This window comes from Gadus morhua, chromosome 19 (assembly GCF_902167405.1).
Source record: "Gadus morhua chromosome 19, gadMor3.0, whole genome shotgun sequence".
NCBI classification, from domain to species: Eukaryota; Metazoa; Chordata; class Actinopteri; order Gadiformes; family Gadidae; genus Gadus; species Gadus morhua.
In genome coordinates this window covers 11,957,129-11,983,130 of record NC_044066.1, presented here as the reverse complement: position 1 = coordinate 11,983,130, position 26,002 = coordinate 11,957,129, and the positions used below count along the sequence as shown (strand labels likewise).

General features: G+C 46.8%; 3 protein-coding genes across 4 annotated transcripts in view; 1 reads left to right on the top strand and 2 right to left on the bottom strand.

Annotated features, from left to right (window-relative positions):
- sfmbt2 (Scm like with four mbt domains 2) overlaps window positions 1-4,695 on the bottom strand; it is a 34,275-nt gene extending 29,580 nt beyond the window's left edge. For both annotated transcript variants that reach the window (XM_030341543.1, XM_030341544.1), the window contains exon 1: window positions 4,524-4,695. The gene's annotated coding sequence lies outside the window, so the exon portion shown is untranslated. The remainder of the gene's footprint in view (window positions 1-4,523) is intronic.
- Window positions 4,696-7,121: 2,426 nt separating this feature from the next.
- On the top strand, window positions 7,122-17,628 carry tmem110l (transmembrane protein 110, like). Its single transcript, XM_030341561.1, has 8 exons — window positions 7,122-7,591; window positions 9,889-9,937; window positions 10,705-10,800; window positions 11,195-11,316; window positions 12,306-12,418; window positions 13,189-13,272; window positions 13,602-13,739; window positions 15,390-17,628. Exons 1-8 carry the CDS (start codon window positions 7,402-7,404, stop codon window positions 15,519-15,521), a joined length of 924 nt encoding a protein of 307 aa, XP_030197421.1. The 5' UTR covers window positions 7,122-7,401; the 3' UTR covers window positions 15,522-17,628.
- A 313-nt stretch (window positions 17,629-17,941) lies between these two features.
- itih5 (inter-alpha-trypsin inhibitor heavy chain 5) overlaps window positions 17,942-26,002 on the bottom strand; it is a 15,688-nt gene continuing 7,627 nt past the window's right edge. The window contains exons 8-14 of the mRNA XM_030341560.1: window positions 25,180-25,351; window positions 24,477-24,786; window positions 22,013-22,893; window positions 21,686-21,739; window positions 20,425-20,541; window positions 19,200-19,580; window positions 17,942-18,565 (exon numbers count right to left, since the gene is read on the bottom strand). Coding sequence (XP_030197420.1) covers window positions 18,297-18,565; window positions 19,200-19,580; window positions 20,425-20,541; window positions 21,686-21,739; window positions 22,013-22,893; window positions 24,477-24,786; window positions 25,180-25,351 — 2,184 coding nt within the window. The 3' untranslated portion in view covers window positions 17,942-18,296. The remainder of the gene's footprint in view (window positions 18,566-19,199; window positions 19,581-20,424; window positions 20,542-21,685; window positions 21,740-22,012; window positions 22,894-24,476; window positions 24,787-25,179; window positions 25,352-26,002) is intronic.

The following is a 26,002-nucleotide window of genomic DNA, read 5'->3' as shown; positions in this document are numbered from 1 at the left end:
CGTGCCTGTGTCAAAATGCATCCACCTGTTCACCGTCTAAAGTCTCTGCCTCCCTCTTCCCTTCTCCCTTTCTCTTTCGCTCTCAACCTACATATGCGCATGACTGGTTGGATTAGATTTGCATACCACTGAAACAAACTCTTCATCCGATCACCAGCCTATGCTTAGACAATAGAGTAGAAAAACAGGCCTGACACGAGCGGCATTACAGAGGTGCGGGTACAGATTATGAGCAGAGTGCAGCTGGCACAGATGAGGAACTTTAGTTTCCGGGAGAATAAAAACAGCCCAATCTATCAAACATACGTTTGCAATCCAACCTCGACTCTGCGTAAGGTTTCAGTTACTTTGGGATATAAATAACAACCGTTGCAGTAATCAAAGAGAGGAATGCATTTAAGTAGAAAGCAAACCATTATTATTTTTTTTTAAGTCTGTCACAGTAACTGGATAACTCCATTGTCTTCATTATTTTCCATCTCTACTATGCAGGAATGAACAGCCTCAAATGCCAGCAACCAAATTAGAATCTCTCTCTCTCTCTCTCTCTCTCTCTCTCTCTCTCTCTCTCTCTCTCTCTCTCTCTCTCTCTCTCTCTCTCTCTCTCTCTCTCTCTCTCTCTCTCTCTCTCTCTCTCTCTCTCTCTCTCTCTCTCTCTCTCTCTCTCTCTCTCTCTCTCTCTCTCCATCACCCAGGGCTACGCTGATCGTGAGTCAGCCATAGAGTCGCGCTTACACCCACACTTCTCCTCCAGCACACCCACAATTAACTCTGTGGCAATCCATCCTGAAAAAACAAGCGTCAAGGTTTTTCCCTCCACCATGGCCTCCATCGGCTGATACCAGCCCGTGGCACAGAGGAAAAAAATGCCGCAGGAAACGTCGCAGCTTTGGTAATACTTGAAAACAGTGGTTTTGTGGAGTTATTGAGATAATGAAAGATAAAATGTTTATGAAGATAAAAAAATTATAAACAGGAATAAAAGTGTGGAGGCCTATTCAGTTCCCTCTTCAAGGTCTGTGGCCATTCGGGTACAGAGCCAGAACAACAACAAGAAAAACAACCACAAACGATACAGACATGAGTCCTCAGGGGTCACTCTGTGCCCCCAACCACTCATCTGCATCCTGTGATACCACTGAGAAGGACGGACAGCCACACACACACACACACACACACACACACACACACCTCTCCCTATCGGTAAACAACGAGATGATGAGCTAATTTGTTTCCCATGATGACCCTCTGTCCCCTGTCCCACTCACGTATCCCCCCTCCACATATTCCTCATACCATGTGTTGAGCAACAGCTTTGCTTTGCTGGAGCAATGCAAGACATGAGCATGTCACACACACACACACACACACACACACACACACACACACACACACACACACACACACACACACACACACACACACACACACACACACACACACACACACACACACACAGCTTGTAAACACTGTTAGGAAGTCCCATGAGCCTACCGGGAGTGCTTGATGAAAACATGTCTGACTAAATGTGAATCAAAGGGTTATTAAATCAAGGACAGCAGGGAAGGGGAACCCTGTATGCTCCCGGATGATCTGTTTTTTTCAAAGTCATCAAAGCGTCAACGTGACAAAACACACAGATTGTAACATTGCACGGAAAAGCACTAATGCACTCAGAATGTGCCAGAATGATCAGACTCTGTTTCTTCCACAGACAAATCCACCATCGGAGAATGAAGCACCACGAGGAGCCCTGATTCATGAATGAAGTGCAAGAACAAAAAAAGGGTGTAATTGAAATCAACAAAAGCAGAATGCAACTGATGTTCACAACGCGCGCGCGCGTGTGCGTGTGCGTGTGTGTGTGTGTGTTTTCAATCCAAATGACCTGCTGTTAATCCCATTCTTTTTTGGAAATGAATCTCAAATGGGACGAAAGTGTGCGCCCAGATTGGCGAGGACGGGAGTACCAGAGATTAGAAGAACCCTGTTTGGTACACATAATCCCAGGGCCGAGCGGGCCACTACTGTTCTGTCCTCCATAGATGGAGGAGTTGGGGTCTCAACTGATTAGCACTCAGACGACCCCAAGCTCCCCCCCTCCAATCACACACACACGTCCCCCGGGCACCGTACACACGTTGGTGTCCACGCCTTTCCCCTGAAGCCAAGTTTACAGACGATTAAACAGGAAAGGATTTAGAGAGATTAGCTACCAAAGCACACATGCCTCCGTTCCTGCCCGCGTTTTGCCGCTCGTTAGTCCGACATGCTGTCCGTCATCTGTTGGGGGGACGCGGACATGCTGGACTCGAATTTAGAAATTCCTCTTATTTAGGGAACGGGAGACAATACTTTCTTTTTTGAACAACCGTGATTTCAAGATGGACTCGCTGTTCATGGTTTTCAAAATGTCCTTCAATGATAGAAAAACTAAAAAACAAATGACATAAATGTGGTTCCGGAAGGTCAGCCCCAATGCTGCAAAATAACAAACGTGCGCACAAGACAGAACTCGCTGTTCATTAATGAACAAGCAGAGGAGAAAAACGGTGAACGGTTCAGCACTATGCTAAACCTGTTTGGCTAAAGTGCTGAACGCTTATTTGGGGCACCGCAGCATGGAGATGTTGCCATGTTTTCCTGAAAGCATTTGTTTTCCACTTCATAAAACGACTGACTTGGGAGTTATTTATTCGTCTGCGACTGAGGTTGCCCATGTGACGTGTGAACTCAAGGGTGAGCTTGTTCACGTTGCAAATGTGCTCGTTCAATAGATCTTAATCTGGGAGTACTGAAGAGCCATTACATGGTGGGGGGGCGTTCAGTGGTCTCAATCATCCCCGTTCACGGCTATCTCTCCGCGCCTTTAGGCCTACAATATCCTCAAATCTTTAAAAAAGAAAAACCGACCGGACCGATTTGCATACAATGCGTTATCAAAAAACCAACCCCGTGATGAGAGTGTGGTTTGAGGAGCTGTTGAGCAGCCTGAAATCCTCAATATTGTGGAGCAGACCCAATGAATTGAGTCTTTTAGGAATTGGAAAACACGGTTGGGTGTTGTGTTGTGACACATTCCCGAATGCGCTTCACACATCTCCTGTTATGGGACAATATGCATAGACCTACCATGTTTTGAGCAGTCGGCTTAATCTAAAAAGGCAAGGTGGAGTCTATTGATTAGACAAATGTAGGAATGTATTGTTCGGGTCCATCGCATGGACCTCGTTGTTTCGTTCTGCTGACGATTTTAATCCGGAGGCGGATTCCGCCAAAAAAACGCAGAGCTCATGTAGAATAAGAGAGCTGAGCGGAGGATTTGCAAATCGCCCGTGGAAATAAAAAAAATAAAAAAGGGATAGGTGGAATAACCCAATTATCAATTTAATCGTTAAATAGTCACCAACACTGAAACAATGCACACAGAATGCGAAACTGATCGAAATGAAGAACAATCCAACACACAAATTAGGCCGATATCTAAATGGGGGTTTCACCACATGGGGTGAAATCCCCCCGTTCCCAGTTCACTTCAACTGCCAAACACAACCGCCTTACAGGCTATCCACGCCTTATACAGAACCCGATATATATCTATATATATATCTATATTCGGAAAATGCATAATAAAAGTAAAAGAGGAAACGTAAACTGGCACGCGAAGCCACACGAGTGCACGGTGCGCCCGGGCTGCAGGTCATGTGTGTTTCCCACTCCAGCTCATGTACTTTGCACACTCAAAACTGCAACGGAAAAAAACTCCCCCGGAGTCGCCAAACGCACACTTTAAATTTAATTCATTAAAGCTCGTGTGTGCGCATCAAAAGAGACATCGCCCGCTCTGCAATGTGCCGTCGTTTTATTTTTTCCTTGTTCAGAGATTTGTATGCGCAGTTTTTGACACACATAACCCGCCATGTTGAAAGTGGTTTGACATTTAGGCAACGTCCGGTATTTTTTCGGATGACTTTCACGCACCTTTGCGCGGAAAAGGCGGTGACTCAACAAGGCGAATGACCGCAATAAGTGAATTATTCAATATAAAAATATTTTTGGTTGAAACATCCACCCTTCATTTGGGCCCAAAGAAACACTTGGAGTGAGATAAAAATCTGTCTTTGAGGCGGGTTTTTGGTTGTGTTATATGCAAAGGGCCTATTAAACTGCGTTTTAATAAAATGATTGAAAACAACAAATATTCACAACGAGCAGGAACTATGCAGCAAAAAAATGATATCGAAAGTGCCACGAGTCGACGTGTTCATCAAAAAGTGAAAGCTATAATTAGGCGAGACACACACACACAAACACACACGCACACATTCACTTTTAACAACTTGGCTCGTGAACGCTCTAGTATTTCTGTTTCTACACAAACCGCCTCGGAGCACTTGAAGCTTTTTTTTTTGCCAAGCAGGAAAAAAACTCTCTCGTTGCTCGTTTCGTTCGGGAAACGCATGTCCGCAATCGAAATCCACTTCAAATACACAAAGAAAACCTAAAGCTGTCACCTGTCTTACCTCGATGAAGTTTTTCTCGCGTCTAAATCCTCCAGACCTTTTCCCTTCGTTCTCTGAAAGCGAGCGAGCGACGTCTTCAGCTGCTGCTGCTGCTGCACTCCAAACCCTCCTTCCAATATGGCATCTCCGCTCTGCGCATGTCCAAAATAATTCGACAGATATTTTTCTAGCCAACTCCTTCGTTGACCTTTAGTGCAGTTGCAAACAAATTTGTTTTGGCCAATTATAAATAGAGACGTTAAAGTCCCCACCCCCTTTTTTTTGTGCTCGTTCTCTCCAATGCAAAGAAGCTCACACACACACACACACACACACACACACACACACACACACACACACACACACACACACACACCACACACGCACACACGCACGCACGCACGCACGCAAACACACACACACACACACACACACACACACACACACACACACACACACACACACACACACACAGACACACACGCACACGCACACACGCACACACGCACACATCGGAAGCGGGAAACGCATTAAGCCATATTTTAGAAGACTTAAATATGTCCATTGCCTATTGACGAAATGTATTCCTGGTTACCCAAACATATTTTTGGAGGAAATCAAATAATTGTCATAGTCCACGCCTCGTGACACGGAAAAAACCCACAATAGGTTTCCGTTTCACATAGGCTAGATCATGTAAAGGAAGTGCTTGATAATTTATTGCGTTGGCAGAAAGGGGAATTCCATTTTATCCATAGGAAAGTAACCTATAACGTTTAAATCTTGGAGTAGGCCTATATTGGTTTTGACTATCAAGGTAGGCTACTATAAAACACACACACAGACACACACACACGCACGAAGGCTACACCTACACACACACATACACACACACACACACACACACACACACACACACACACACACACACACACACACACACACACACACACACACACACACACACACACACCAACACATTTACACACAGACGAAAATAAAAACACACGCACCAAACCACACACGCACGCATACTTACACACACACACACACACACACACACACACACACACACACACACACACACACACACACACACACACACACACACACACACACACACACACACACAAAGAAAATCGCTGCGTATTTGGGTTATAAATCACTGAAATATTTAAATGTAACCTTCCTTCCTATTAAACAAGAAGGCAATTATACACGCCATTGATTAGCTCATTGATATGTGAATGATGAGAACGAACACTGAACGGATGCAACAACAGAAATCTAATCCGCAACCCCCCCCCTCACAAAAAAATAATGCCATCTGGCAAATAAAGCCTATAAAAGAAAATCCACATGAAAATTAAGTGACCCGGCAGCACCGCAATAAACAGACAAGGAATAGAAGAGGCGAGAACCTGCTTGTAAAAATAAAATAAAATAAATTTCAACCATTAACTGACTACATATATTTTACACATGAGGTTTGGTGAAAACACTTTTAAACAACCCAATATCTCGAGTCAACACTATCCTCTAGTGGCGGTGCGCACGTTTTAGCTCTGTAGTCAAATTAAAGTTTTAGCCTACTGAATAACCCATATAGGCTAGCGATGCGCTTTCACCGACATATGTTCGCTGTTCTTTGCTTGCATTTCGCCTAAAGGACCTACTTGTCAGACAATAAGCCTGCAGTAAAATGGTTAAGATGTAGGTGAGGGACATTTCAGAGAGTCATTCAATCAACCCATCAAACCTAAGGATCACGAGACAGCTTTAAGTAGCCTAAATTAATTGTTTTACTAATCAGAAAGATCTGATATTTTTACAGTTCTCCCGCCTCTCCTCTCTCGTGTTGTTAATGGGGTTAAATTCTCCCGAGTCACCGACTGCACCGTGTACCGCATCGGCCCGAGTCACTGAAGTGCCAACAAACGGTTAGAGTAGAGTAGACCCCACTTGTGATGTAACAGATGGTTGGGGCGCGCGCCGTGCTTCATTTAATCTGGCATCCAAGAGGCTTTTCCAAGCGCGCGGGAGAAGGGATTATCCCCCCACGTGCGATTCGTGCCATGGTTCTGCACAAAATAGGCCTACCCCTGCGCCATGGACCTAAAGGGAGGAACCTGTGTTGTTTTGGGGTAGTATAGGCCCGTACACCCGCATCAGATTAACGAGATAAAGGGGATATTTTGTTTTCCCCATGCACAGTGGGCGGGTGGTATGTAGGCCGACTCAACATATGTGAATATGAATAGGGCTGATACAATCATGATGTGGCATTCTGTATTGATATAAAAAATATAATACATAAATGTGACATATAGCCTATATTAGTTCTTCCTATAAATAGGCCTACATCAAATAGATAAATAAACATACAGTACATGCTCGTAACTGTCCTACATCTCGTTATAGCTTACTGTGTATATAAATTGCGTAATGTACGGAGTTACGATCGCATTGGGGGTCGTTATCTAGCCGCTTTGGACACAGTTGGAGTGAGCATCGCGATCGCCCCTATGTTTGCGCGAGGGCGAGATTGAAAGACAAAAGACAGGAGGAGATCTCCCGAAGCATCGCGAGTTTAGGGGAGAGCTGGGGGAGGTGACGTCACGCCCTGCCCTGAGCTGGTTTGTTGTGAAGAGGATGTGTCGGCTTTACGGAGAATCGATCACCCTCCTTTTTCTCCTTAACGGTTTTAGAGTTAGAAACGAAAGTCCGTCTCTGGACTACTTGTCATTTCGTCGGTCCATAAATCGGCGGTGTTGTTTTTATTGTTTCGGTTGATTTTATCTTTTGAAGAGAACGTGAGTCCCACATTTCGTCAACAAAACGCCGTTTTTGAAGAAGTGCCCCTTTGTTCGTTGCATTGTATTTAAGTAACCTTATCAACATGGACATTAACGGATACAAAGAGATTTTACTGCCGGATCGATTGGACATCAATAAAGTAACGGAAATAACTAATATGTCTGATATCATCGAGGCGACCCCGCACGGCTGCGATAACGGAGCCCTGACGGACAGGTTCGGGGTGCTGATCCAAGGGCTGCTTGGCGTCGTGGCGTTCAGCACTCTGATGCGTGAGTAGCCTAGTTTATCCAACAAACAATTCAATGACCTGTTTAGTGCATGGATCGATGATCTTCTTGGTGTAAGATAACAACGCGTAAGAGACATGTTTACGTTTTCCACGTGGCGCTTTGTTTACATTTTCTGTTTCGACATACAGCCAAAGTGGCATCTTTGACGGCAGGAAACAACATTATATGTTACTAAAAAACTATTAGATGCCGTCTTAGCTATTATTATTATTTTTTTTAAATACCAAGAGAACATTCAGCCATTCAACGTGTCACCCTATGCGTTGTTTTTTAACGCGATGGTTGCAAGGGAGCCGAACGTGGTTGGCCAATGAGCGTTGAGAGAAAGTCTCTTTATTGAACAATAGCCAGTTATTGAGGAACTAACTTGTGATCCTGAGGCAGCTGACCTCTTGTCATAGCCCACATCCATGGTGCAGCTGACTGCCTATGAATGGCCCCACCCTATTATTGGTTTCTAGGACGGTTGTATCTCCAGGCACAATGAACCTCACGAGGCCGTAGATTGGGGTATTTCAATGTTTAATGTGCATTTCATCAGTGCGGTTAAGTCTCATGTGAAATGCATGTAGGTCCGCAGCCATACTTCGGTTTCATAAGCATTGACCGTCCGTTACCTACTAAACATGATTTCATAAATAAGAAAATAACATTTAATTGTATTATTTAGTATGAAGCACATTTTTTTAACTTTTATTTCTGTTTTTATGTGTAATGGTTTGCAAAGTAACCCAAAACTCAAATAATTGGGGTTTTGCAAAATATTCCTTCACCGCATGATTTTCTAATAAGCACGTGAATTCTAGGACACATTTTTGTAAGCACTAATTAGTTTCATAATGTTGACTGTGGGTGCGTGCTTGGAGCAGGTCAGGTGGTGTTTGTGAGTGTGTCTATATTGTGAGGCAATGACGAGGTCAGTGCAGGAGAAATGTGTCTCTTGTTCTGTCCCAAAGGCAAAAGGGAGAACTTTTTAAAGAGGAACTAGAGGCCAAACTTTCTCAAGCTCTGAGGAATGACAGTAGAAGTTTAGTAACGGCAACTCTCAGTGGAAGGACGTTTGTTTTACAAAAGTATTTTGGAGCAACGTTCTCAGGAAGTTTGTTTAACAAAACGCTTTCATAGCAACGGTCACTCTGAGTGGAAGGAGATTAGCGAGCCAAGTTTTTTTAGATCCAACAATGGTTGACCTGAGTTTGCCTTATCCTGCAATGTAACAAATGGATTCTTATGAAGTAACTCAATAGAGTCCACATTGAAAAATGACACATACACAACAACAACATAATACACATTTAATGTTTGAGCGTGTGTCGAGCTGGAAGGAGGATCAACCTTCCCGGTGTTATTTTTTGTTGTTGTCATCAGATATCAGATTTATTGCGGCCCAATTCGCTGTGTTGCTTTTTGTCTCCGTAACAAGGTTAGACAGTTGGGAGGGGCGACGGATCAATACACTCGCTAGCCTCCACTCAGTTACTTATTAGTAGAGTAATCAATATCTCTCTCGCTCCCCCTCCCTCCCATCCTCGTGTGCGTGTGTGCGTGTGTGTGTGTGTGTGCGCGTGCGTGCGTGCGCGCGCGCGTAGCTCCCTCAGGTCAGAGGACATCCGCTGGTGTGTTAATGTTTACACGCGTCGTGTCCTGACAACACCCCCGACCCTCTCACATGTTCATTGTGCAGGGGTGGTTGCTTCCAGCACTACAGTGTAGCATGCCTCCCCCAACCTTCCCCCAACCCCTACCCCACCCTGGTCATAGTCTGAAGAGAGGTGCCCTGATTGCTTAAGCAACAGTTGCTGTGAATTAATTAATTTATCCAACCTTTATTTTATTTCTGTCTGAGAATATTTTTTTAGGGTGGACAGGTGCTACTTTACAATGTTGCCGGGATAACAAACAAGAGAGAATAACATGAGTGCAAAACAAAAACAAAATAATATAAGGCGAACAAGCATAAGTCAGAAAAAAACACAAAAAAAACACAGACATATCTGTGTTTGTGTGCATGATATTTGCGTGTGTGTGCGTGTGTGAGTCACCTTGCAGTCCTTGGGATATGGCTGTAGTGGTAAACAAGCAGAGCAGACTGTGTGAGTCCTAGACCCAGAGAGAAGCCCAGCATTTATTTAAAACCTGGGCCAGTATGCATGTGAGTCATGATAACAAGCCCACAGCAACAGACACTGGCTGCTCTTATTAAACCACCTGCCCACAGGATTGTATTTCGTAAGTGAAGTGAACATGTGGTTTTGGTTTCTTTCTTTTGTTTCCAGTGAAGAGGTTCCGAGAACCTGCGAGCATCAGACGACCATGGCGGATCTGGTCAGTAGTCGCCCTGTCTCTGTCTCTGTCTCTGTGTCTATGTCTCTGTCTCTCCCTCCCCTTAAGGCCCTGATATACCAAAAACAGAAATGATGTGTTTGCACAAACACAATGGCGGGGTTGAGACCAAATCGAAGGGTGGCTTTGATCGCCAGTCAGTAGTCAGTGTGTGCAGGCTGCTTTGCAGAAATGAGTCAAACATTTCCCAAGCGCCCCCCAATACATCACTGCCTGCCCTTGGTCAACAATACCGCCTGAATATTTAGTCTTGTCTCTCCGCGACTCTTGATAAACGAAAAGCACACCTATCACTGTTGGTATATTGTACCACGTTCAAAAATGAACTCCTGCCCCCAGCCAATGGCTGACGAGTTTCACCATTTGGCAGGTCATTTTTTAGATGTCTCGAGCCCGGCAGGTAAAAAGACACAATCAATCATTTAAATGTCATGAGATTTTGGCTATACCATGTTTAAACGTCTATATTACACCGCTGTTCGACAGACTATACAAACGTCATTGTTTTTCGTTTTAAGGCCCAATCCCATTTCTACCCCTTACCCCTTCCCCTTACCCCTTCCCCTTACCCCTTTCCCTTAACCCTTCAAAACAAGGGGGAGGGGGAAGGGGAAGGGGTAGAAATGGGATTGGGCCTTAGTCTACATCGTGGCTTTGAGTCTTCCTCTTCTCTCCCTCATCGGTTCCCCTGCGGACACGTGCGCCTGGCCCTCATCACTTCCTGTCCCCCCCCCCTCCTCTCCCCCCAGGTTCTATGACACGTCCAAGCAGGCCATCGGGGCGCTGTTCATCCACCTGGCCAACGTGTTCCTGTCCACGCTCACTGAGGAGGACCCCTGCTCTCTGTAGGTCCTCCCAGGACCCCCCCAGGGGCCCCCCCGTCAAAGGGACGCCATAGACTGTTTTATTAGGCCTGGTTGCATCAGCAGAAGGACCAAAAACCAATGATTGCATTTCTAAAGCTACTTTATCTATTTTGAATTGACCAATTATTCATTGATTTATTGATTCAGTTAGTAAAGTCTTTTCAGTTAGAATCGTTGGTCCCCGGGCCGCATGCTATGGATAAAACTGCATGTTGTAATTGTTGTTAGGTTTTGAGATTGTGATTTATAGAATGTAAACGGCAACCTTTTCATGTGTCTGTTAAACACTAGTATCTCCATCATCGTTATCGTCGTTCTATGGTTGTATATTCAACGGGGATAACCAACCGGAATTTCGTGTCATTTCCTGTAGCTACTTAATCAACTTCCTGTTGGACGCCACACTGGGGATGCTGTTCATCTGGGCGGGAGTCCGGCTGGTGTCCAAGCTGGTGGAGCACAAGCAGTGGACACTGCTCACGTTTGGAGAATACGGTGAGCGGCCATTTTGAAACAAGCGCAAATGTTTGCCTTGCAACAACAGACTGCCTGGCCGAGGCCACACACACACACAGCCCTTTGTTAGATAGACCAGACACATGCAAACCAAATAAAGGAGCACCAACATGATTGGTTCAATTTCGGTGAATCAGCAAATTGGAAAAAACCTGGTGTGTCATCAGTGGTGTTATTTGGCCTTCAAAGATAAGACACATAAAACACTTGAAATCCCCCTCCGGTATTAATAAATTGTTAAAGTAAACCTTCACCCAAACATGTGAAACCTGAGAAAACAGGATCTGGTTTGCAAGTTAATCTTTTCAACGATATAGAGCTTTAGATTTAATTCATATAGCAAGTGATGGCTAGTATTTTCTTTGCCCTCACCAAAATATCATATGTATTCAGGTGATTCAATGATAATGGCGTTTAACAGGAACAGGAAGTTTGGCTACTCAATGCTGTAGTTAGACCATGACACAATTCTTTTTAAATTACCTTACATTATGGCCAGTAGAGGGCACCCTAGTCGAGGGAGGGTTGAGGGGTGGTAATCAGTTGGTTGCAATCTGCAACCTCACCGCTAGATGCAACTAAATTGATGCTAGATGCTACGCACTGGAACTTTCAATTAAACAATGCTTTGTACTTCCAACCATGACCACTAGATGCCGCTCTTGAACCATTAGTGAACAACGGAGCTACGTTCGCGAGCAGTAGTGTATTGTGGGTTCATTGGTGTCTGGCTCCAAACCAAAGCAAGGAGCCTTACCCCATACCAACTCCTTAATTAAATGTATCTGGACCAATCATAAGATTTAGTGTCCCCTAAATCACTACAGTCAAGTGCTACTGACAATAGCAAAATATTATTAATAGCAAACACACAGGTAAAATTAACATATTTCAGAGTTTAGGACTTTGACCTTGTGGGGTTACCCCTCTGGGGTTTCCCATGGCGCTGACCTCTGTCTGACCTCCAGGTGACCCCCCCCAGGCGGCGGCGTGGCTGGGACAGTGTGGCTTCTACCTGGTCATCATGGTGCTGGAGAAGGCCGTGGTCAGCCTGGTGCTGCTGGTCCCCGGCTGGACCAACGTGAGTGTGGGGCCCCCGCCACACTACACAGACATGCACACGCACGCACACACACGCATGCACACACACGCATAGAAGCTAGCCACAAACGGCTACTTTTCTGTATCTCTTTTCACAATATACAAATAAACCTCCAAAAGCAGAAATACATCTGGTTTTGTATCGGGAACTACGGTAATACATTATAAGTTTGATGTTTTAACCTTTTTATTTAACCTTAACACTTTTGGATCTGTATATCTTAATCTCGACTACAATCTAGCATTGCAAAGTATTGAAAAAAGGGTATTTTTTTAACGTAATTATTATTATTTTAAAGAAATAATGATTATTATCTTAAAGAAATAATTATTGTTCATAGAAATATGTGAAAAATATGTGTATTTATATTTAATAAGCATATTTCTAATACTTTGAATTCTATTATATATAGGATGTGTGGTTTGTGATGCACCCTTTCACTCAGTCTGTTCTCGCTCATGCTGTATAACAAGCTAACATACTAACATACTGTAGAGTGCAAGAGCAAGGTGAACAGGTGTAACACTTGCTTGTAAAAATGAATCACACGTCCTTTTCCATGTCAGTTATCCCTGTATGAACAAACACAGAAAAGAAAATGGAGGTCTCTTCAGTTATAACAAATAATGTTGAACAAGCAACACCTATGTAAACATGAATGTACATTTCTATATATATATATATTTTTGAGTAAAAGTAAAAGGTCAGAAGAAGGTCCAACTTTATTTGACCGCCCCTTTTGTTTACAGTTGCAGGCGGTGTTGCTAAGCTACATCACTGATCCCCAGCTGGAGCTGGTGGTTGTCATGCTCATCGTGCCTTTCATAGTCAACGTGAGTGGGCTCTCAAACTTCCAGAACCTTCCTCCGCTCCCCAGATGAGTAGATAAGATAAGATTAAAGTTAAAGATAGAGATGGTGTTTCAGATTTGAGAGGGATGAAAATAGTTGACAATCAACTGTCAATTAAACTGTTCCAAAACATCTCTCTCTCCCTAACTGGACATATATGGGCTTATTATATTCAATATATTATAGATGGAATATTTGTATTAACATATAATAAAAAACAACGGTCTAAAGATGTATACAGTGAGAGAGATCTAGACTCTGAACTCAGTATCTTCTCCAACTCTGTTCCTGTGTCTCTCGCCCGCCTGCAGTCCATCATGTTCTGGGTGGTGGACAGTCTGATGATGAGGAAGTACAAGACGACGAAGAGCATGGAGGACTCGTGCGACAGCGGCCCCGGCCTCCCGCGGTCGGGCTCCCTGCCGTTCATTGCCGACGACGAATCCCAGGTGAGATCATGGACAAAAAACGTCCCATAAAACCTTGCCGTATTGTTTATACGAAATTGGGAATAATAGGGGCTAAAAGTCCCCCTGTTTACTTTCCTATCTGTGTGGTTGTATGGTTCATTGTTATTCTAAGGATTCTCTATTTACTACCAGTCGGGACTCATCTGTCCCAGAGTGTTCATTTCCTACATTACCCAGAAGGACTTTCACCAGATAAGACCAACTGTGAGACCAGCCGCATCACCATCAGCATCGTACATCCAGAATGCATGGCTACGATCGACAATGGAGAAATAACTGAGTTGTTAATTATATGGGGAATGGTAACCTGTTAGATACAGACTTGGCACCATGTCACATATTGGCCTTCGTGGCCTTTCTTTCTCCTAAATGGTACAACAAACTGTGACTACGTCCGCCAGGCTAAACCACAGCGGGCGCTCCGAGTGGACTCTGAGCATGCGTCAACACATCACCTCGGAGCTTGTTCCAAGTTACACCATGGCTCTTGAATGGCACAAACAGTTGGCCTGTTTTTTCTACCCCATTAGTGGTAGCAAAGCGCAGTGGGAACATGGAAGGACTCTGTCACTTCAACAGCCCCTGTTGTCTTGAGGCCACGGGAACGCAGCCGCAAAGGCCGCCCACAATGTCACTTGAACAGTAGCCCGTGTCTTCCTTCTGAACTATGGAATAGTGGATTCCTCTTGGGGGCCCTGGTACACACACACACGTTTACACACACATGCGTGCTCAAAAGCACACACACAAACAGGCACACACACAGGCACACACGCTTTCCCCTCTGGGAGCAACACAACATCCCTTCATCTCGGTATTAAATGTGACATTTGGGAATCAAGCTCTATTCCCCCTCTATTTCCCCCTGATGCGCGATGTTATGGAAAGCTGAGCTGAATAGAAGAAGGGGATTGAGAGAATGAGATAGATTGGGTGGAGGCGGGGGGGGGGGAGGATGGGGAAAAGAGTATGCTGGTCAAACGCAATGGAGAGAATGAGTAAGAGGGAGGGAGGTTGAGTGACAGAGGGGGAGAGTAAGGCGAACGCAGTGTGGTCACAATGCTGGTGTTGTGATCCACTGCCCTGCGTCTCTCTATTCTGGATATAATATTATGGGATGGATTATGGAGCACACGAGCGAGCCCAGAGAAGCCTCTGCTTCTCGGATCAGAGCCGGAGGGCCACAGCAGGGTGGGGGTGTTGCAGAAGGCCCCGAGACCGTAAACGTTGTATAGCTGTGCAGCCAGGGCCAGCTTATGGATCCAACAGATCATCAGCGTCCCAGCTTTACACCCAGAGATGGGCTTCCAACCTGGGATCTTATTTTACAGACTCTCTGCTGGCTACGCCGTGTGGAAAATGTTTGATCATCGGAAGGAAATGTGGCAGTAGTAATGCATAAAAGATGTTTCCCTTAAATATTTTAGAAGTTTTTTGATAGTGGAAAATTTCTTAACATGCCTTTGGAATCGCTTGAATTTAATCTCATGCTTACACAACTGTGTGTGTGTGTGTGTGTGTGTGTGTGTGTGTGTGTGTGTGTGTGTGTGTGTGTGTGTGTGTGTGTGTGTGTGTGTGTGTGTGTGTGTGTGTGTGTGTGTGTGTGTGTGTGTGTGTGTGTGTCTGCAGGTGCTGCTGACTGTAGATACAGACACGGAGGACGCCACTGAGGAAGAGGAGGAGGAGGGGGGTGAAGACCAGCTCATCCCCACACCCCACTTCTCTGAGGGAGCCCCCAAACCCAGCTGGGTGGTGGTGTGACCCAGCCCACCCAGTACCACCTGGGGCCCCCAGAATCCACAGGCAATCCTAAGCCCGCCCACTACTACTATAACCAATGAGAAGGCAGCCATAAGAGAACCTGTACCCCTCTTTGTCTTCTGTCTGTCACTCGTACACACACAGACATGTACAGAGGAATCTCAGGTAGTGAATATTTAACGAGAATGCTGTGATTTATTATTGATTCATTGATTTCCTTTCTCGTTTTAATTTGTCTCCTGATCACCATCGACACAAGGGTTCTTCATAGTCAGATCTGTGTGTGAGGCTCCATTTTGAAGGCCCTTCCCCCTGTGGTTCTAACATCCTTCTGACTTGTTTTCAGCGATTGGAAACGACGCAGTGGGCGAGTATGTATCTCAGGTTTTCTTTGTGCCTTTTTTAAACCTTTTTTATCGCTACTTCACCACATTGCCGTGCTCTTCAGGGAACATCACAGTGACCACAGTGGAACGTACCAAAGGGAAGTTCCTCGTTTCATAGGGGCTTAATTAGAGAGCGCACGCCACCTTTAACCAGAGGGGGGGAGACTTGGGTTCAGGGGACAGGTCTGCAATGGTGGCAAAAGAAGGAAAATTCAGAGGACTGGATTCCCAATTTAAATTGTGGTCCCTAACCCTTACCACGGAACTAGGCAGGGGTGAAACGTATTATAGGGTGATCTCCTAGAGGTGTTTCACATCACAGATCCAGTTCTCAAAGGGCTGTTGGATTGTGATTGATGAAGAGGTAGCCTTCACAAGTCTTCACTCGAATGATGTTACTTTAAAAGCCTTTCCCTTTGCTTTTAATTAAAGGTCCTAGAGAAGTCTATTTCAAACTTTTATCAGGTATGCATTTTGAAATGGATAGATTTGTGTGTGTACACTAGTTGTTGATCAGTTAGTCAAAAGAGAACATTAATTGAATGTACATTGGACCTGTACCTTTTAATGACTATAATTGTGGATACAATCTTTAATCTGCTCTTCCTGTCAGCCTCATAGTTTCTCCGCGAAGATTACAAACGCACATAACTTCCGGAGAGTCCATGTGTAGCTGTACATTCTTTAGTTGCTATAATGGAGACTCTTCTCTGTTGTGGCATTCTTCGGGGGGAAAACTGCCACTTTTACAAAGCTGTACATAACAAGGGTGGGCTGTAAAAGTGGAACTGTTATTATGGAGAAATTCACTACACATTCCTGCAACATTCCCTGTCACTGCTTTCTTGATTCCATATTATCTTTTGTTGCTTTTACTTTGGTAGCTTCTCTCAATGATTTGGAAGTGAACGCATCATTAATGCAGAAATATGGTTTGTTTTGTAATAACTGAATACTGGAGCAGTCAAACCAAACTGAGTAAAAAATATATTATTCATCATATATTAATGATGCATATCTTAATTATACCAGTTAGATTGATTCCCGACACCTTGCACATTTAATATATTTATTCTGTGATTATTATGCCAATTTTTTTATTGATTATTTGCCACTATATTGACGGCACATCTGTGATTATTACAGGGGCAATTGAAACTGTATTTAGTCAAATGTTTAATCTTGAATATGTTAAGTACAATAATATCCCAGGTCCATTATTAATTGTACAGTTGGGTAAATATTTAATGATTACTTCATCATGCCCTACAGTATATCAACAATATTTGTGGTATAAACATGTATAATGGAAAACCAAAATTGGATTGTCTGCATACTTTATACTCCTGTGCTTTTAAATCTACAATGTCCTTTTAAGATCAATGATGACTCGTGAATCTTAATTGCCTTGGGGTATCTTTACCTACAGTATTCATTATCTGCGCCTACTATATGATCAACTGTTTACACATTCACTCAACAGTATTCTTGTCCATAAATGTATTGTGAATCCAACTTTTAATGTGTTTTTATTTTTTGTTTTTTTTCTGATTTTTTTGATTTTATAGCCAGAAAACAGTTATAAACTGTTGTTGAATCAGAGTCCGTGGCCTCGGACCACAATAAGACCGATCAACGGTGCTCCTTAATGAATGTACCTTTGGTTTTGAACTTTTGATTGTTCTACGTTGCACTGAAGAGAATAAAGTTCGGTGACTGACTCCCATGTTTTGGTGTTGGAATTCCTCTAGACCTCCCCACTCTACTCGCACACACACATACACCTGGGAGAGCGATGATGACAGACACCTGGGAGGGGATGGGGGGCACTGGTCGTGAGCACACCTGTGGGGGCGGGGCCAGCAGCCTGTGACCTGCGGCTGAAGACAGGGAGGCGGGGGGGGGGGGAGAGAGGGCTTTGGTCCCTACGTTTGGCATGTTTGGTGTGAGGTTCACAAGCAGAATAATTGAACTAGTTTTGTTTATGGCTATATATATCTATATATATATATAGATATATATATATAGATATATATTTATTATTATTTTACACTTCATTAAAAAATGTATTCACAATAAAAAAAATGCTCACAAAATACTCAAACAAAAACATACTTTTGAATTAGAAACAAAAAGGAGTACAGGTAGCAGAGTCTCGGGTGCGTGGGAGAAAACTCGGATGTCGTAGGCCCTACGTGGTAGCCTACATTTACAAAAATCAACGACGCAACGGTGCAATGAAGTCCCGACTGGAAAGTCATTGCCTTTAAATTATTATTTTTTAAAAATCGCAGGTTTAAGTGCAACAAGTAGGAGGGTGCGGTTTTCGTCGGACAAAGCGAGGTATTTACAATTAAAGATCGCGATAATGCTGATCGCCTCAGGCCGCTCACACGTTGCTCCCCTCTCTCCACTCAGCCGTCTCAAACATGTGTGGCACCACATAGTCCTCGTAGCGCCCGTCGATGAGCTTGGCCGCGTTGTTCCGGGCGAACCAGCAGTCCACGCTCTGCGCGCCGCTGTAGATGCGCCGGGTCTTCTTCACCACCGGCACCGAGCGCCGCTTCACCTTCAGCACCGGAGTCTTCCTCGCCCCGTCCTCGGGCGAGCCGTCGGTCAGCATCTCTCCCAGCCCCACGTCCTGGTGCAGGAACTGACCTGGAGGAGAGAAAACGAGTCAGAATCGGTCAGAAAGTCGAATGACGATGCATTGTATTGAAAATTTACTTAAAAAAAAATATATATAGATATCTTTTTAAGTTATTATTGTATTTTTTGCTTTGTTTGTTTTGATTCGTTATTTGTGTGCAAAAAGAAAATCCAGCAAATAAAGTCTGATTTATTTGATTTTGACCGGAGGCGAATTGTGGTTGTGCTGAATTTGATTAGTTATTATAATCATTTCATCAGCAGAGAAAATCGACCTAGAGTGAATAAATAATAACCACGCTTTCTCATGAAATGCAAATCCCTTCGAATGTGTACGGCTTTAGCCGCAAGTCAAAAAGAAAATGGTCTACTACATTGACGCATAAAAGAAAGAGGGGAAGAAAAGAGGGACCTAGCATCCCAACCCAGCCGTCGAGCATAACACTGAATATTCTATCTGTCTGTCTATGTTACGTTTATTTATTGTCGTATTTTTGCACTATTTTGTTGTTATGTTATATGTTCAATGTTGCGTGGTAAACATATTAACAGCACATTTGGAGAATGGGGGAAACACAATTTCGAACCTGTCGGACAACTAAGTTCACTTTTGACTTTGACCGTGACCGCGAGCGCTCCCTACCCAGCAGGCCGTGGCAGTCCCGGGACAAGCCCTTGCTGTTGGAGATGTAGAACCCCACGTGATCCCTCTGGTACGGCGCGGGGTTCTTGTAGCGGTGCAGCAGGATCACGAAGGCCACCGTCCCGCCCAACGTCACGGTCACGTTGGCGCCCGCCGCCACCGCCACCGCCACCTCGCCGCTCTGCACGGCCACCGTGGCGTCGCAGGGCAGCACCAGCCGGTCGTGCCCGTCCAGGATCACCTTCTTGGGGGTGACCTCGATGTAGGCGCGGCGCCCCGGGCGGTCCACCACCACAGTGATGGTGCTGAAGTAGGTGCGCTGCTGCTTGTGGCTGCCCGGCGGCGCCGGAGCGCCGATGAGCTTGCCGTTCACCGTCACCCCTTAAGGGGAGGAAGGGGGAGGTTAAAGAACTACAATCATGGCCGACAAGTCGCACTTGTATCATTGTATACTGTCTGAGTGTTAAAAAAAGTTTTTCAAAAGTCATCTCAAAACCCATCTCTTCAACATCACTTACAACACCTGACGAATCTTTTTTCACCCTCTCTTTCTTATTGTCCTATCTTTCTCTGTTTTGTTGTTTTGGAGTATTTGTATGTATGTATGCATGTATTGTACGGTCCATTTGTATCCTTTTTGTTTTGTGTATTTGTAAAGCGTCTTTGGGTACCGAGAAAAGCGCTATATAAAACCTATGTATTATTATTACAGTATTATTATTATGCATGTGGATTTTTGTGGCTTTTTAGGTAGAGGGTCGTGGAGACTGACGGTAGAGTGGCTTGAGGGATAGAGGGGATGATATGTTGCATTGGACCGTAGGTCAGAATGGACCCTTGGTTTGGCTTTTAAAGGGTGGAGTATTATACCACAAGGTGTGAGTGTGATTAGCCGTTACAAGCCGTTGGTAACGGCTTGTAAAAATTGGCCTCTTCTGATATCACAAGTGGGCGTGTCCACCTAGATGTGTGCCGGATGGATCAGTCCACCAGCCTTGTCCAACAGATTGTAACGGCTAATTACACTCACACCTGTTGGTATAACATGGGACCTTTAAGGAGTGAGAAACACGAGACATATTTATCAGTGTCGAGCATAAACTTAAAACCTTTCAGGCTCTCTTTTAACGGCCTCCTTTAAAACAACATGCTCCGTCTCAAAGGGGTTATCCAAAATGGCATTTGGGCTTGAGAGGTCATCGGGGGGTCGTTGGGGGGGGGTTACCTGAGTGCTTGTGATCGGAGACAAGGCGCAGGACGTGCCCGGGCTCTCCGTTGATGTTGAAGCACACGGTGAGTTTACTCTGGGGGAACTCCACCACAAAGTGGGGGTCCCCGTCGGCTGGGGGTGGGGGGAAACAAACATGAGGGGATTAAAACTGGATACACAAGCGGCCCTGAAACATGAACTACAAATAGTCCGAATCCATCCAGTTGGTTTGAAGAGAGCAAAGCTGGAATAACGAGTTTGGTTATTCGTCTTGTAGGAAAAGCCGCTAATCTACTACCCTTCAGATACCATTTAAATAAAACGTCACTCCAAGAAATAAGTAAAACATTTGGCATTTTACATTTGTCCTTTGACATTTGGCAGTTAAAGGCAGTTTGGCTGAGCTCAATACCGGGCGTAAGCACCTCAGACACTGAGAACACATTTTCTCTAATTTGGCCTTGAACTTTTGAAATTCAAAGCCAGAGTCCAAAGTGCCGTGAAGCAGACTAATGGTGTGTCTCAGCGCCGGACCCCAGTGCCGCGAGCACTTCTTCTTACCACCCCGGTCTCCTGAGAACCGGCCCAGAGGAGACGAGATGCTGTTGTTAATGAGAGAGGGAGCGCGGGTTAATGAGGGGGTCATTAGCCGCCGCTAACATGCTAAACCGCTAGCTACCTCCGCAGCAGTCCTCTGTCTTTACACAGAGGAGGAAGCACCAGAAGTAGTGCAGTAGTGTAGTGCCCCTCTCCCCTGGCTCTCCTTGACGACGTGTTTTCAAGGGTCTCCCCACTCCCCACTCCCCACACACACACACTCCCCCGCGATGGCCATGTGATTTTGATTGCCGCTACCGTCTGCTTGTCAAGCATCCAAATTACAGACTCTTGTCCTCCAAAGCGTTTAGACCGAGAGAGACAGAGGGAGAGAGAGCGCTTCTTCTACAGAAGACTTCCACTCTCATCTGTCTTTCATGTCCAAGCCCCCTCCCCACTACCCTCCCACCCACCCTCCCAGACTCCCAGAGGAGCTTCAGAACCAACAGAACTAAAAGACAGAAGGACAACAGCTAAAGGCTGCAAGGCCGAGAGGGAGGGAGAGAGAGAGAGAGAGAGAGAGAGAGAGAGAGAGAGAGAGAGAGAGAGAGAGAGAGAGAGAGAGAGAGAGAGAGAGAGAGAGAGAGAGAGAGAGAGAGAGAGAGAGAGAGAGAGAGAGAGAGAGAGAGAGAGAGAGAGAGAGAGAGAGAGAGAGAGAGAGAGAATGCAATGTATTCACCTGATGTTTTGGTGAAGGTGACGGATTTCCTGGCCGGTCTCCTCACGACACCACCTACGAGGAGACAGAGTGCAGATTAACCTCTCCTATTGACAGCCCACGCAGACTGAGAACCACTTATTTGATACACCATCTGCTATCATTATTTGTCTCAATTGGTATCCTGTGTAATCCCACTGCCTGAGGCACCTCCTGCGCACGTTGGCCGTGGTGATAAAGGTTTGGCCGTTTGTGTTAGATCGGGATGATTAAGGCTAGGATGAGGCTAGTAACATCGACCAATCACAGCCCTCGTCACCCACGACCAGGCAAGACGTATGGCGTTACCTATGGCGTTCCCAGAAGCCGCACCCTGGCTCCTGGCCGGCTTCCTGTTGCCGACCCGGGCCCGGTCTTCCTCCACCTCCTCCTCCTCCTCCTCCTCCGCCAGCTCATTGGCCGGTCCTCCGGGCCCCTGGCTCCTGGAGGAGGAGGGGGCGGCGGTGGGGGGCGGCGGCGGGGCCATGGAGCCGTTGGCCATCACCTGGGGCCGCTCCACGTTCAGGTTGGTGAGCGGCGTGAGGAAGTTGTAGGCCAGCGAGAGGTCGGTGGCGTGCCGTGTGAGACCCTCCCGCTCGCCGCTGGTCTGGCTGCGCAGCCGCGACCGCAGCCCCTCCTTGATGCTCAGGAAGCCCCACAGCCGCTCCACAAAGTCCTCCTCCGGCGTGGGCGGCGCCCCCTCCAGCGGTGTCGACGCCCCTGACGACGATGGCGGCGGCGACGAAGCCCCTCCCACCGGCCTCGACGCCGGCGGCGGAGTACCTCCCATCGGCCTCGACGCCGGCGGCGGAGCACCTCCCACCGGCCTCGACGCCGGCGGCGGAGCCCCTCCCACCGGCCTCGCCGAAGACGGCCCTTGGCTCCTCGCCGCCGCCGCCCGGGCGCGCTCGGCCGCCGCCGCCACCGCTGCCTTCACGTGGCGCTTCGTCTCCTCCTGCCGCTGGCGCAGCGGCACGTCCGTCTCCAGGACGATGGTCTTGTCGCTGCTGCTGGCCGTCACCTGCACGTGGAGGGACCCCGCGTCGCGGTCGGTCAGCCGGCCGGCCACCACGATCTCGGAGCCGTTGAAGTAGTTGGTGAAGAGGCTCTGGGTGACGTACTGCACCGAGTCCTCCGGGTAGTTGATCCGGATGTCCGACAGCAGCGGCGTGCCGATCTCGTCGTAGAAGCTGGGAGCGCAGGGGACGATGGGAAGAACGGTCACACTGATTAATACTTGAGGGGAAGTACTCAAATGATCTCTTACACTTTTTCTTTTTATATTGCGTTGTTGAAGGAACCTGAGACTCAAGAATTGAATTGCCAGTGACTGCGGCTTGTTATTGTTGTGCGTATGACTGATGATAAAGAAAACGGGCGAGACGCATGAGAACCCGCAGAGATCCATCATATAGATGTGCCCTTTGGGGGATACTTTAATCAAAGGTGTCCTACAACATTGAGTGCATGCATACAGTGGGAAACGACCCCTTAACCCTGGCAGTGTTAATGCCATGCTCTCCCCGTTGGTCACACGACAGCTAAAGGGGTCCAATGTTGAGGTGTTCGCAGACTCCCTCAACAAGCACACACAAACACCCACATGAGGCCAGTGGGACATATGGTTATCGCAGTCAGTCAACTTCGGCCACCATTCAAGGTCGGGGGTTGGTGTTTAATTGGGGCAGCGTGCGAGCTTGAGGCCTCAGAAACCAAGGTGTTAAACGGAACCATTCGAAGCGCCTCCCAGTTTCTTCCAAGGTTCCCAGGCGATGACAGAGGGGGTTAAGGGACTGATGCTGATGCTGGGAGGAGGTTGTGTGAGAGAATGTGAAAGGCCAGCACATGACTGGGGAGCTCAAGTCTGTCTCCCCGCAACCACAGCGTTTTATCTCTTGAATAAGCATCTGATGTTTCACAACAAACAGACACACAAAACATACACTGCCTCGACTGAGCAAATACGTGTGTGTGTGTGTGTGTGTGTGTGTGTGTGTGAGTGTGTGTGTGAGTGTGTGAATGTGCTTGTATTTCTGTGTTGATGCATGAGATTGAAAGATGGATTGAGGCGGGGTAAGGAAAAATGTGTGTGAGTGTGTGTGTGTATGTGTGTGTGGCAAAAAGCGGTAGATTCTGATGACGCCGTGCTGACGTTGATTAAAGAAGTGAGTTGTCAGCACCAGCACATCTAGAGCCGTCTCCTCGCGCCCGCGTGATGAGAGACAGACTGGGATGAGTATGAGCACACTGAGGTGAATGGTGGAGGGTCCAGGAGGGATTCACTGCACCATTAGATATGTAAAACACAAATATGGTGGAGGAGGTTTTTCCTCAAAGGGAACATTTGTTAATGTCCACTGTATTTGTTTGTGTCATTTGATGTCGTAACTATAGAGTAGTTACGAAAGTAGTCACTAAAAAATTGATGAGAAAGTATAGTTCTAATGACTCATTTCAGTAAAAGTCATATTTTAAATAGCCCTGACTCATAAGCACTTCATTGATTGAACAACAAATGACTAAGCCTAGCTGGCTGCTGCCCGTTTGTCGTTCTGCCCGGACGTCCTTCCTACACTTAACATTTAAAAGTGAGTGCAATATCGATTGTACGCTTTCAAAGAAAATGAACAACATGACTGAACATTGAGTCATCATGAGTTTCATGCAGTAGAGACATATCTGCATAGAAACAACCCAGACCTCAACGAACCCAATGACCCAATGACAAAAAAACAACAACAAAAAACAGGGAATCGAACCCGCGGCGCCCTACCCTTTGAGCATGGCGCTGGCGTCGGCGTCCTCGGCGATGCGCCGCATCATGCCGCAGTTCTCCAGCGCCATGCGCTCCAGCAGCCGGTAGTCCACGTCGTTGCCCAGGCCGATGGTGAACACGCAGAACTTCTCCTGCACCGCCTGGCGCGCGTTGCCCAGGATGGCGTTGGACTTGACCACGCCCACCGTGGGCCGCCCGTCCGTCAGGAAGATGACCAGCGACACGCTATTCTGGCTGGCGTCTGGGCCCGCCAGGAAGTCCCGGAGCAGCACCGAGCCCGTCTGCATGGCCTCGTCGATGTTGGTCCCTGGGGGGGGGGGGGGGGGGGGGGGGGGGGGGGGAGGAGTGGGAAGGTATTGAAATGCTTGTGTATCCCCCCTCCCCCACACAAACGGCGCTTGTGGATGAGCCTTTTTCTGAATAATGGTAGCAAAAGCTAGCCTATGTCTTCCCTCCTACTAAGGTTCCTGGCCCCCTTAATCTTAAAGGTGACATATTACACCACCAGGTGTGAGTGTGATTAGCCGTTAGTGGTGATGGTGCTAGTGTAGGTGGTAATGGCTCTGTCGGTGGTGGTAGTTGTGGTGGTGATGGTGGTGGTAGTGGTGATGGTGCTAGTGTAGGTGGTAATGGCTCTGTCGTGGTGGTAGTTGTGGTGGTGATGGTGATGGGATGTGGTGGCGGGTGTTTTGGCGCTCACCGCCGCTGGGCGCCAGCGTGTAGATGAACTTCTTGGCGTCCCTGACGTTGAGGGGCGTGACGGGCACCAGGCGGCCCGGCTGCCACACCTTCACCTTGTTGGAGAAGCTGACGAAGTTGAAGCGGTCGTCGGGGCGCAGGTCCTTCAGGATGGTGAACAGGGCGTCCTTGGTCTGAGTGGGAGGGGCCACAGTGTTACTGTTATGATAGGGGACGAGGAGGAGGGACGAGGGGGCGGGGCCAGTGGTAGAACAGGAAGGAGAGGGGTGAGGAAGATGGATAAAGGAACTAGGGTAACTACAAAAGTGAAGACACAGCTGTATCTTCTTTAATATAAACCAGCTCCGACACCAGCTGCTGTCGGTTATCCACTCCTGACTCGCACGCACGCGCACGCATACTAACACGCACACACGCACACGCACACACAGTCTAGCGATTCCATTTGCGCTCTGCACCGCTTCTGCGTTCCTCCTTCTCAGGCTGCTGATGAATCGTGTGTCTGTGGTCGGCCGCGAAGCTCCGCCCCGCACACCGCGTCCAGCGCTGCGGCCGCTAGAAGGTCAGTACAGCAGGGTGACCCCCAGGAGGGGTGTGGGGGTGGGGGGGGGGGGAGAACCGCCTCTGAAACGCTGCATTGTTCCAGCCACTTCAAGGCACGCTCGTTGTTCATTCGCTCGTTCTGCTGGGGGTGGGGGTCAATAAGGGTGGGGGCGGGGGGGTCAGCGAGGGGGGGGGGCGGGGTTAAGAGTTCTGCTCATTTCCAGAAAGTTCCATTACCCAATGGGAGTTGACCTTCTTCCCTCCCTCACAGCATGGCCTTC